The sequence below is a fragment of the Piliocolobus tephrosceles genome, chromosome 2, assembly GCF_002776525.5.
Source record: "Piliocolobus tephrosceles isolate RC106 chromosome 2, ASM277652v3, whole genome shotgun sequence".
Lineage (NCBI taxonomy): Eukaryota > Metazoa > Chordata > Mammalia > Primates > Cercopithecidae > Piliocolobus > Piliocolobus tephrosceles.
This window is the reverse complement of record NC_045435.1, coordinates 136,341,175-136,354,272: the sequence shown is the minus strand read 5'-3', so window position 1 is coordinate 136,354,272 and position 13,098 is coordinate 136,341,175. Positions and strand designations below refer to the sequence as shown.

General features: G+C 43.0%; 1 protein-coding gene across 1 annotated transcript in view; it reads left to right on the top strand.

Annotated features, from left to right (window-relative positions):
- The first annotated feature begins 8,091 nt into the window (after positions 1 to 8,091).
- The window catches only part of STT3B (STT3 oligosaccharyltransferase complex catalytic subunit B), a 104,607-nt gene continuing 99,600 nt past the window's right edge, over positions 8,092 to 13,098 (top strand). Inside the window, exon 1 of the mRNA XM_023192293.2 lies at positions 8,092 to 8,470. Within this exon, the coding sequence (XP_023048061.1) occupies positions 8,160 to 8,470 (311 nt within the window). The 5' untranslated portion in view covers positions 8,092 to 8,159. The remainder of the gene's footprint in view (positions 8,471 to 13,098) is intronic.

Genomic DNA, 13,098 nt, shown 5'->3' with positions numbered 1-13,098 from the left:
CCCCCACAATCAGAAGTAGAAATAACGCCCCAATCATACGCATGTCCAATGCTTTAGATGTTTAGATTATATATTAAGTAGGTCTCTTCAGCTCCTTTTAATTTTGTTTTTATTATTAAAATTATAATGTGTTTTTCTTTGTTATGACTTCTAGCTAATGCAACTTCCATTCTTTATTGTGTCACTAATTTAATAACCAACAAAATCTCTTCTAATTCCTCAGTAAATGAATTTATTCTGTGTAATTATTAAGTGGAATACATTTCTTCAGTAAAAAATTTATTTGTAACTAAATTTAAAATTAAACATTTGAGATATCAACAATTTACAACAATAACAAGTAGATGAATTTTTAAAAATGTATAATTCTGAAGCTCAACATATTAAGTTCTCTTGTTAAGCCAGAGAGAGTCCCTATTTCAAATTTTCTGTTTTCTTGATACCTATAGGTTGAAATCTTTGTTTTATAGGTTTCTGTTTGGAACTTCACTGACTTATTTTATGGTCAACCACATAAGAAGATAACAATAAGTTCTCTTAAAAATATAGTGCAGATACTGATTCTGTGATTGCTTGGATTAAATTTTTAAAAATACGAACACAAATCCATGGGCATAGGTGATGGTATTACATCTGAAGCACTCTAATTGTAGTTAAACTACATTGAAAGAAAACATTTGCTGAAGTTACCTATTTATTCATCTACTTCTATAAAACCCTCAGGAAAAAGTGGACAGTTTAGTTATACATCAGGAAGGCACACAACATAATGACATTACAACTAAATAAAACAATTCCCTTTCCATCGGGGGGTGTTTGCTAGCAATTACTTTATCTTAAAAAAATTCTATCTGAATTTCTTAATACATTATTAAAAATTGCTTCACTGCTTCAAAGATACTTTCAGGAAGTACATGATCTAGAATAGATAATCTAGGGGATATGCTAAATTGAACAGTAGAAGAGTTTTTATTTTGCAAGAACGGATTTGTGTGAATTTAATACAGATGACCTCATTTTCTGAGCAACTAGCAAATAAAACTATACATGTTAATGGTTTCCATAACATAGGAGCATACTCTTCCAATAATTATGCTTAAGAATATACAATCAGTAATGGCAATTCAGCCTCATTGAGGATGTGAAAAGACTGTCTTAAATATTAAATAAGTACCCTTAGCCTTACTCATAAAGGAAACGCAAATTAAAACTACCAGTTTGTACCTCATTTGTTGGCAAAAAGCCAACAGTTTGTTAACACACTCAGTTGGTGAGCCCTCAGAAATGGGCTTCTCACACATTGTGGGAATGCAATTGGTACAACCCCTTACTGAGAACAACTTATCTATTGAAATTACAAATGGACATACCTATACCAAATTTTCCTTATGGTAATTCCAATCAACACACTTGCACTTAGGCAAAATTTCTTCTGCATAAATTTATTAATTACAGCCTTATTTGTAGTAGCACAAGACCAGTAAAAGCCCAAACAGCCATTAGTGGTTGAATTAATCATGGTGCATCCTCTCCAGGATGGCTTAAGCCAATGAGTGTTTCTTATTCTCTTGGTAAAGGCACTTGGTCAGGCGTCAGTGTATAGGCTGGGTGTGGTGGCTCACGCCTGTAATCCCAGCACTTTGGGAGGCCAAAGTGGACAGATCACCTGAGGTCAGGAGTTCAAGATCAGCCTGGCCAATATGGCAAAATCCTTCTCTACTAAAAATACAAAAATTAGCCCGATGTGGTGGTGGATGCCTGTAATCCCAGCTACTTGGGAAGCTGAGGCGGGATAATTGGTTGAATCTGGGAAGCAGCGGTTGCAGTGAGCTGAGATCATGTCATTGCACTCCAGCCTGGGAGACAGGCTGAGACGCCGTCCCAAAGTAAAAAACAGGAACTGGCACATCATCTAAAACAGACTAATCAGAGCCACTGGAAACCAATTTCAGGACTTTTGCTTGTGCTCTCAGGAAAACCAGGCATGCCTAAAGAAATGAAGCTGTAAACTTAGAGCAATATAAAGTCAATATGGTCATGAGAGGTGGTGGTGCCAATATGATCTAAGAGAAAGTCTGCTAAAATAATTTCTGGGAAAACGTTTTTCTTAAAAAAGGAAGACATATGTGATTGGCATCTTCCTGTCTCCTAACCTTCTGCCTCAAGTGCTGGTGTGATGACTGGGACTGCAGCAGCTATCTTACAATAGTGAGGCAATAATCAAGACAGTGAAAACCAATACACTAAGTGAATTGAAAGTGTATTACTAGGTTCAATCAGGAAAACAGAGATACTCTAGGTATTTCAGGAATAAAAGGTTTAATCAAGAATGATTACTTACACTAATGTTGAAAGACCATTAGTCTTATTAGGGAATAAAAATAAGGGAAGTTGTTGCCTGAAGGTCAAGGTCAATGAAGGAGACTTTGAAAACTTTAGCCTGAAGGACTAAAGCAGGGAGCTCTCAGAAGTTCTCTAGGAAACTGCTCCAGTTCTCAATAATCTCCAAAAAGCTCCCCAAAATTGTCTTAGTCAATGACAATTATGTAAGTGGTTCTCACACCAGCCAAAAAGATGTGTAAATCTTACATTTGTCCATTCTTTCTTTTCTATCTGAAATCCTGTCTTTTTTGTCGACTGAGCTCCCCTCACTGACAAAGTAACATGGAGTCATATGAGAAAAGAATGTGGGAAAAGTACTCCTCAGCTTCTGCTATGCAATGCAAAGGACAGCATAAAAGGGGGTGAAAATGACATCCAAGAATCCAGCAAAGAGTATAAAGACAGAAAAAGTGGAAAGCTTTGTTGAGCAAGTGACTTCATACCAGCAACCACCTTTCTCTGGATTTCACTTTATGAGAGAAAATAAACTTCTATTTATTTAAGGCCCTTTGTGAAATCAAATGCTTGCCTCACTGTTACAATGTCCTTTTATGAAAATCATGAGATAGTGGGCATAGAAATGTGAATTTTCAAAAGTACTAAAATAGAAAATTAATTTGCTATGTATGAGCTGGAATCTTAAGACTAGGGTGTGGTGTTGTTTCAATGATAGCAAATAAAGATAAAATGTGACAGTGCATCTCCGCTCTAGATATTTGCAAATGTCAATTATGTGACAGACTGTGGCAACCCCTAGTGTGGTGTGTCTGGTACAAGCGTAGATGTCATGTTGTTTGTTTCTCTAGAAAGAATGAAACCAACTCTCCGACCTGTGTCATTCCTGGGACACATTACAGGCACTTAAATCTTTTCTTGATCACTGTGAGAAATGCCAGGGACTGCAGATCATAATTAAGGTTTTTTTTTTTTTTTTTTTTTTTTGGTCTGATTTGGTGGTCCTGTCTGTGCTTTTGAAACCAGACTTTTAGAAAAGGTGGTATACATTCCCCGCCTGCACATCTCTTGCCACTGATCCTTTCTCACCTGCTGCCATCTGGTTTCTGCCCCTATGACTCCACTCAAATTGACCTTGCTAAAGTAATTGGTGAACTCCTGGTTGCCAAAAGAAAGGTACACTTTTCAGCTGTGTCACACTCCATTTCTCTTTTTTTTTTTTTTTTTTTTTTGAGACGGAGTCTCGCTCTGTCGCCCGGGCTGGAGTGCAGTGGCCAGATCTCAGCTCACTGCAAGCTCCGCCTCCCGGATTTTCGCCATTCTCCTGCCTCAGCCTCCGGAGTAGCTGGGACTACAGGCGCCCGCCACCTCGCCCGGCTAGTTTTTTGTATTTTTTAGTAGAGACGGGGTTTCACAGTGTTAGCCAGGATGGTCTCGATCTCCTGACCTCGTGATCCGCCCGTCTCGGCCTCCCAAAGTGCTGGGATTACAGGCTTGAGCCACCGCGCCCGGCTGTCACACTCCATTTCTCTGCACCTTGTGCTACTTCTGACTTCACTTTATTTCCCTTTCTTCACTGCTGGGACATCACTCTTTCTGCTGGTTCTTTTTTCTCTTTGATTGCTCTATCTTGGGCTTCCTATAGGCACATCTAAATTTGGGAGGTCCTTAGGGCTCTATCCTCAACCCTTCTCTCCTTGTCTATAACTTTGATTCCAGCAAAATTTCACCCATAGCCATGGAGTCCCAAGCCTTTATTCCCAGAAAACCCTTCCTCCTGAGCATCACATCTCTTTAAGGGTCTGTCACCCAGCTCCTCTTGGGTATCCTACAGGGACCTAAAACATCACATGTCCGAAGCTGATTCTCTTCCCTCCAAATCTGTTGCTTGTCCTTTGCTCCGTATTTCTGAGACATCACTTTCCATCCAAATAACCAAACCAGAAACTCCAGATTTGTCCTAAACCCGACTTTTATTTTACCCCAATCACCAATTTCTGGACTCTACCCTCTTGATACCTCTCCTATCTGTCCTCTCCTCTCCGGGCCCTACTGTCTGTCCCAGTTATCGTACTTAATTCTCTTGCTTAAACTTCTGTAAATGCTTCCTTATCTATCTCCTTCTACTCTCACCCTTTCTAGTACATCTTTCATACTACTGTCATTTTTTTCTTCCATCAGCCAAGTCTGATCACGTTATTGTTGTTCAAAATGTTTCAATGAGTCCCAGCTGCTTACAGAATAATATTTAAACTCCTTTACCAGGCAGACAAGTCCTTGATAATCTGGTTCTTAGCTCTCTTTCAGTTTCATCTCCCAATGCACCTTCATTAATATTAAACTTTGTGTATTAATTTGAAGGACTTCCTTGTTCCTTTTTGGAATCCCCTATCCCTCTTCCTGGTGTGTCTTGTGAACTTCTGCTCATCCCTCAAGTTTCAGCTCAAATACTCCCTTTCCCTGGAAGCTGGGCCTCTGATTCCACACCACTCTGCTCATCATGTTGCACCCACAGTGTCTGACTATCTGACTCCTGCGAGATTTGAACTCAGGAGGATGTTACAAGCACCTAGCAGGATTAAGAACCTCAAGTGCAATGAGGCAAACTCATTCAAGCTTCTTGCACAAACTGTAAACCATTTTTCCACGTTGATAGGCTAGAAATTGCGAATTCACAATGCTGCAATTTATTTTTATGGGTTCTCTAGTGGTTCCACAATAGCATATACCTCACAAAAGTAACCTCCGAATTCTCAGGTAGATATGAGATGTCTTACTGGTCTCCTCTCCAAAATGCTTTTCACATTGCAGCCTTGGTAATCTTTTCAAAACACACGTCTGATCAACTCTCTCCTTCTATCTCAAATACACCACATGCTGCTTAAAACCCTTTATGGCTTCTCAAAATTCTGAAGTTAAAATGAAGCAAAAAACACCTCTTAAAAGGACCTACACTATCTGACCATTCCTTTGACTCCTACTCCACCTTGTCCCACTGTCTGTGTTGCAGCCACTTTTCTGGGTTCCTTGTATGCCTCCCGTCCCACTGAGAAGCCTTTGCATGTGTTTCTCTGTCTACATAACGTGTTCCATTATCCTTCTCCTAGTCCATTCATCATCACCCCCAGTGCTGCTTCCTCAGGGTAATATTTGTCATCCTTCTCATGTACATCAAATTCCCCACATGCCTGTCCTCCAGTGTTTGTCACCCTGCATTTTGGTCCTGAACCATGTGATGATTTGGTTAATACCTCCCTTCCTAGGGCTGGCTGGTGAACTCTGTGAGAGTAGGAGCCATGTCTCTCCTGTTCCTAACTGAATCCCAATGCATCCCAGTTCACTCACAGTGGTTGGCATAAAGGAGTTCAATATATACTTGCTGAATGAATGAGTGAATAAATGAAGATCAAAAATCAAAGGGTTTTCATATTTTTTACCTTTACCACTACCTTGTATTTGCACGTTCCTTAACAATTTCCTAAAATGCTTTCAGATAAGCTTTTTTAATATTAACAACTGACTTTAACAGCAGAAAGGGCAACCCATGCAGGAGACATGTCCAATGCTACATGCCTAGTAAGCAACCATAGACTAGAACTTAGCCTTGAAGACTTAGACTAGAACTAAGCCTTGTCACTTTTCAGACCAGGCCTAGGGCCATTAAACAGCCAAAAGAGGAAGCAAAAGAAGATAACGTAGAACTTAATAGGGAATAGATACACAAAGACAATAAAATAGAAATATCCAAACAAATTAAAACACAAATTTTATTTCAGGCTGATAAAACTTTGGTTCAGGGAACACAGACAAAAATCCTTTGCTGTCATTTCAGCATCACCGTTTGGGCTACAAGGAAAAGCATGTCCTCTTACTCTGTGTAACAGAGGCAGTTAATATTTTATCCTAATTCTCCTTAAAATGTAGATGTTCAATAAATGTCGACTATTAAATTGTTGGTGGGAAAATCTATTTCTGGAAACCTTTTCATTCTTTCCTTAATAAGACTATTTACGGTTTTTTTAAGGAAACAAGACAAAACGTAACCACTTAGCAGGTTAACAGGGTAGCTGGAGTTGCCTTACTTTCAAAGAGCTACCTCAAAATAACTAGTTCATTTATCTAACATTTTGAAAAGACCTCTATTAATATTGAAACACGATTTAAGAAAATAATTCAGGGCCTTTATAGTTTTACACTAATATGCCCGTTAATATCCAGATGTGACTTACCTAATAAAATGTACAATTGGCGGTGAATTGACATGAACAAGTATTTACTGAGCACCGATTACGCTGAAAGCTCCGTACTTTCTATGGGGTTTATATCAGAGCAATTCAAGTCTCCCCACTACCTCACTTAGTTTAAGCTCATTTTGCCCTCAATTTATCTGGTAATACTTTATTTTAGCGGATGAGGAGGGACGTGGGGAAAGGAATGGAAGGTATAAAAATACAAGGTAGACGTGCAGAAATTCGTGCACGAGAATCTTCGTTCTGTTGTTATTTAGTAAAGTGAGAACTGGAAACAGCTTAACGTCCAGGGTAAGTTAGTTTCACTCATTCGACGGAATGTATGCAGCCGTTAATGCATTTCTGCATTTTCCCATATTTCCAGTGAACATACAGTTCTTTTGCAATACGGAGTACAAACGACAAAGGGCGAGAGAAGGTCGCATTTTGCCTGCCGGAGCTAGGGGCGCGCTTGCCGGCTCCAACCAGTTTCCGGTGCCGGAAAACTTGTCTTCGCTCACATTCTCGGATTCCCGCGGCCGCAGAAGCCGGAGGCGGGACGTGGAGTACAGGGAGCAGGGCAGGCCATATCACTGCCACCGCGGGCTCACTCGCAGCGCCAGGCAAAGAGTGCCGCGGGCGGCAGAGCCCCTCGGCCAGACCCACGCGCCGAGGGCTATGGTAATGCGCCTGCGCGTCCGTCACGTGGTGGGGGCTCCGCGCAAAGCGGGTTAAAAGTCACGACCGCGGAGAGCCCGCGAGCGTCCTGCTGGTCGGTGCGGCGTTCTCAGCGTCCTTTAAGCCGAGTTTCACCGAGGCCGCTCCGTAGTTCCCGCCCCTCGGCCCAGCTCTGCTCCATGAACCTAGCGGAGCCGCCTAGTACCCTTCCTCGCCGATCGCACAGGCGCGCGAAACCGCGTCTTTCAACTGACAATGAAGCCGTAGCCGCGCAGCTCGGCCGCTCCGGGCGAATGGGCGCGAGGCCGGGAGGGGGAGGGGAAGGGGGAGACGGTTGGGTCGAGCACCGCCCTAGCTCGTGCCTCTATTGGTGGGCGCCGCCGTTCTGGGCCCGCCCCCTAACGGACCTGTCGCTTTGTGACAGGCGGAGGGGCCAGTTCCTGTCGGGCCGGGGGCGGAGTCAGAGGTTGCTTGAGCTCCGCCTGGACTCCAGGGGGCTCCTCCCCCTGCTCCTCTCGGCTGGGCGGGCGGCGGGCGAGAGAGGGAATGTCATTGCTTCTTAGAGCCGTGGTGCCGCCTCCGTCTGCTGCTGCTTCTCTGGCGCCCTCGTCCCGTCGGCTTTCGCCGCCGCCGCAGCTGCACTGGGGATACGGATGGCTAGTGGGGCGCAGGGGCAATCTCGGTTGAGAGAGCGGCGTTCGCGGCCGCTGCTGAGGCGGAGACTCCCCGCCGCCGCTTCCTCCACCCCCAGGCCCCCGGCCTCGCGGCGCTGAGGGCGGGAGCGCGCAGAGCTCTTCCCTCCTCCTCCTTTTTCTTCCTCCTCCTCCTCCTCCTCCTCCGGGTCCCCGCCCAGCACCCCTCGCACCAGGCGGCGGCGGCGGAGGAGGAGAGCTAGACCCGCCGCCGGGGCACAACATGGCGGAGCCCTCGGCCCCGGAGAGCAAGCATAAGTCGTCCCTCAACTCGTCCCCGTGGAGTGGCCTCATGGCCCTGGGGAACAGCCGGCACGGCCACCACGGGCCCGGGGCCCAGTGCGCGCACAAGGCTGGCGGCGCGGCGCCGCCGAAGCCGGCCCCCGCGGGGCTGTCCGGGGGGCTGTCGCAGCCGGCTGGGTGGCAGTCGCTGCTCTCCTTCACCATCCTCTTCCTGGCCTGGCTTGCTGGCTTCAGCTCCCGCCTCTTCGCCGTCATCCGCTTCGAAAGCATCATCCACGAGTTCGACCCGTGGTAAGTGCCCCGCCGCCCCTCCCCCGCCCGCGGCCCGCGGGAAACCGGGACCCGTTCCTCTGTCCGCCGCGGCTCTCCTCGACTTGGCCCCGCGACGCCGCCGAGCCCCGCTTGCGTCCTGCCTGAGGCCGGCGCGGGTCCGGGAGCTGCGGGCGCGCCTCCTGCCCGTGGGCGAAGTTTGCCCTGAGCAGCCTGAGGCGGGGCGTCGGGGTTCGGGAGCGAAACCTTGACCCTCGGCCGGGCTAGTGCGACGACTGCCAGGAGTGTGGGTGAGCCCCTCGCAGCCGGCTTTAGTCGCTGAGTCCGGACCCGCCACGCCAGGAGCCGGCAGGTAGCTCCTCCGCGGACTCTCGCGGATTCCCCGCCCTCCTCGCCCGCTGCTTTCGCGTTCTTTCATTTTTGCGGGCGCGTTTTTGCTAGTTCGGACGGAATTGGCCAGGGGGCTGCCCTGTTGCCGCCGGAGGTGGGTCCAGATGTGCTGGAACCCCGGCTGCTCACCCTTGGCAGTTTTACGCTTTCACTATTTCTTTTTTTGCTCTCATACGAGAAGGGAAAAGGAGAGTGAGTGGCGTGTTGGAGGGAAGGAAATAATATCCCTGAAAGTGATCTGAAAGCTAGCTACTCTTATTTATTTATCATTAGGTATTTCAAAGAGTGGCTTTTTTCAGAGCTCTTAAGTGCACTCAGCTGCTTACTGTTCCACTATCGTCTTGGGTTGCTTTTTAGAACAAGATCCTTACTCTCTTAGCTGCTGTCACCCTTAGTGTGTAATGCACAACATCTGAAAGCATTACATTAATTCCTTTATTGGTCTGCAGGAAGGTTTGTGGATAAGAGCAAACACTACCACAGTGATGGGAGTCCTAGATTATAATATCGAAGTTGCACATAACCCCACTCTTAACAGCACTAGCTAACTTAGACACTACGTTGGTCTGTGAATTATCTAGATGAGAAGATGGCTTTAACTTTTTTTCACAACTTGCCCAACTCGAGTTAGGATTTTTCCCCCTGAGTTAGGATTTTTCCCCGAGAGTATGCCTTTTAAACTGGTGTATCTTGTTGACCTGTCAGCCTTGAGTTAATCTTACTTCCTCACGGTTAGACCTAATTAAATTTCAGGATATTTGTTTTACCATTTGAAATACAAAGAGAGAGAATCTTTTTTGAGAGTTACTAACTATATAGATAATAAATGTTCGGGGGCGGGGGGTGACTTACCTGTATAGTAATATACCAGATTTAAGTTGTGCTGTTAAGGTGAGAAAAATTGATACTGCAGCATCTATTGAACACCAGAGGGGCCCACTCATGGGCAATTCAATTTAGATCAGTTAATTACTGTGACAATCTTCCATGAAATGTTTTCATTACATTTTAGAAGTTTTGATTTTGTTTTCTAACACTAGTTTAAAAAAAATAACCTTTTTGTTAACGTGCAATCACAGAAGAAAATATGTTACTGTGGACTGTTTATGAGCCTAAGAATAGTCGTGAAGGCTTATTGACACAATATTAGGTGGTCTTATTTTGAAACACTTAGCCAAATTAGATAAAAATGAAATTGGAACCAGAAAATGAAAGCTAGTATTTACTGGGCAATATGAAAAGAGAAAGTTCTCTTTTCAGATTAAAATAGCAGAAATGCATTGTTGACCAAACATTTCAGGTAACAAAATTGTGAATATTTCCATAGTAACATTTTTAAAAATAGAAGGCTAAGTACTGTTTAATAGTAACACTGGGGCTGAAATTAAAGATTGCAGAAAAATTCACAACTAATGATGAGAGTTTTGTCTTTTTTCTTTAAGATTAGAAATCTGCATCAAGTCAGCCAAAGATCCCCACTAAAATTGAGTAATGCAGTAATGAAAAGCCTTATTGGGTTGCTCAACAGATAAAGTGGTTAATTTTTTTATTTTTAATTTTAATTTTAACTTTTTTTTTAGTGTAGTCAAGAATTAAAAGTTTTCTTTTTCCAGTTTCAACAATATACTTGGAGAGCATAACTCTTTTTCATGCACATGAAAATATGTTTGGCTGGGCGCAGTGGCTCACGCCTGTAATCCCAGCAATCCAGGAGGCCAAGGCGAGCGCATCACCTGAGGTCAGGAGTTCGAGACCAGCCTGGCCAACATGGCGAACGCCCCCCCCCCCCCCCCCCCCCCCCCCCCCGCTACTAAAAGTAGGAAAATTAGCCAGGCGTGGCGCAGGTGCCTGTAATCCCAGCTACTCGGGAGGCTGAGGCAGGAGAATCGCTCGAACCCGGGAGGCGGAGGTTGCAGTGAGCCGAGATGGCGCCACTGCACTCCAGCCTGGGCAAGAAAGAGCGAAATTCCGTCTCAAAAAAGAAAATATTTTTGCTTCATTTTTTTAATATATGAAAACGTATTTCTGACACATTATCATTTAGCTAAATTTGTACCATTTGAAAGTATATATATCTGTTTTAAAGAGCTACTTTAGGTATTCTGCGTATAGTTTTAATATTGACATTTATTCTTAATTAAATGTTTATATTCATAATGTTAGATAATCCTGCTTAGTAGTAAGGAGATTTACAGAATAATGGAATGTCCCTATGCCTTACCATGAATGGAGATTTGTCAATATGAATCTAACGTCTAATTCAGGTGACTTAATGAGAGAATCAGGTTTCAGACAAAAAAAAAATACCTTGTTTACTTTTTGTTTTTTTTTTCTGTCTTTTGAAGATCTCAAGTAGTTAGGCATCTCATTCATTCTTACCTAATTCTTACAGTCATTCTTTCTGAAAAGGTTAAAAGGAGGGGGATGTGTAGATTGCCTGCCATTATTACTTTGGGCTTTTTAAAGCTTTTTTGGGCTTTTAAATATTTAGTTTTCTTCTATAGCTGCTAATAGTCGCAACACTTCAACTGGTCTGTAGGTGAACACTCTAGTGTTTCTAGTTTGGGAGTTGCTTAGATCACCATCATATCATATAGCAATGACCCAGACCTTTAATAATATTTAAATGTTACTCTCAGGCTGTGCGTCCACAAACCAATTTATTCTGGCCTGCTCATACCTTCCCTGACCTCTTTTTCCATATCTCTATCACTGGTTTCATTTCTGAAAGTCGTTTTAAGTGAAGGGTTTACTTTCCCTGTGAGCTATTTCTTTAAATTTTACAGTAGTTCTTAAATTGTGTAAAAGACTCAAGGTAGCTGCTGAAAATGACTTCTCACCACAGAGTTATACTTGTTTTTTAAATTTGTCGCCCAAGTTATTTTATATATCTTACCAGTTGTCGTGAGGGGTGGTGTGTGATTTATTTATTGAAATACACTGCACTTTAGAATTTAACAACATTTTTGGTAACAATTTGACTTCACTTTAGTAATGCCTCCCTTATCAGCTGAGTTGAACAGATAGGAGGAAGCAGTTTGGAAATATGTTTTCTGTACTTGCCAAACATTTGATTAATCAACCACTTTAACAGTACTTAACTATACCGTTTTATCTGGAGCAAAATGCGTTTTCTACATATTTTTATTGTAACTGATAATACTTTTACTTTATTATAGCCAGATACCTTTTCCTTATCCATTATCTTGTTAAATTGTGGTAGCCTTTCCCATAGAAGCAATGAAGTTCCCTATGTGAGAGCTGTCTTTTTTTCCTGCCAACGCAGGTTATAAAGTGGGTTCTCCCTAGAGAGAATTCTCTGAGCCTTAGGTTTTGGCTGTAGTTAGCAAAAATGCAGCAGATGCCTTTTTGCTGGGCAGAAAGTTGCAATTTGGGGTTGGAGCTTAGAATGCAATTTTTCCAAAGAAACTATGGTATGAATTGGTTAATTAGTATAGATATGTTTTCAAAGGAGTGATAAACCTTTGGAACATAAGCTGTTGTAAGTTGGGGACTACTTCCTGTACTTTGAGGTCTCCATGTTTTCCTTCACTTTGCAGATGATAAAAAGAGGCGGTTGACCTCAGTTCTGAAGAGGACAAATTGGTAGCAAAACCAGTTTTAGAACACAAACGTCCCCAAATCTTAAAAAGTCACTTTGACTGTGGGATCATTAGCATCAGCAGTCCAGCTGCACTTCAGACCAGGTATTACTGTTACTGATTACTGATTTCATTGGCAATTAAATTGTATGAATTTATGATAAGATTGGTACTACTTCCATTTCGGTTGAGCGTGATGGCTTCCATAGGTAGTAATCATGGATTTCATGAAGTATAGTCCCTAGGGTAGTTGGGTCTGTCATGAATGCCCTTGGGACTTTTTCTTCCCCTTTTAGGGTTTTCGTATCTTAAAACTTGGTAAGACTACATGCCCCTTAACTGCCATGAATAGTTTGCATAAAGACAACGTTAGTTATAAACATTAGAAACTCAATATAAGGAATTACATCATAATCTCTGACCCTGTTGTTAATAAATATGGGCTAACTAGCCCTTCTGTACCTAATCAATTTTTGTACTCTTAATAAGTTTGAGAAAATGTTGACATTTATGTTTATTGTTATATCTTAGTATTCATTGTGCACACATGCTCTCAGAAATGAAGGATGGAAAGGTTAATATTATTCTCAAGTGACCAAATCATGTTTTTCCCCTCAATTTGTTTACTTTTAAAACTTAATGATCTTAGGGAGTGAA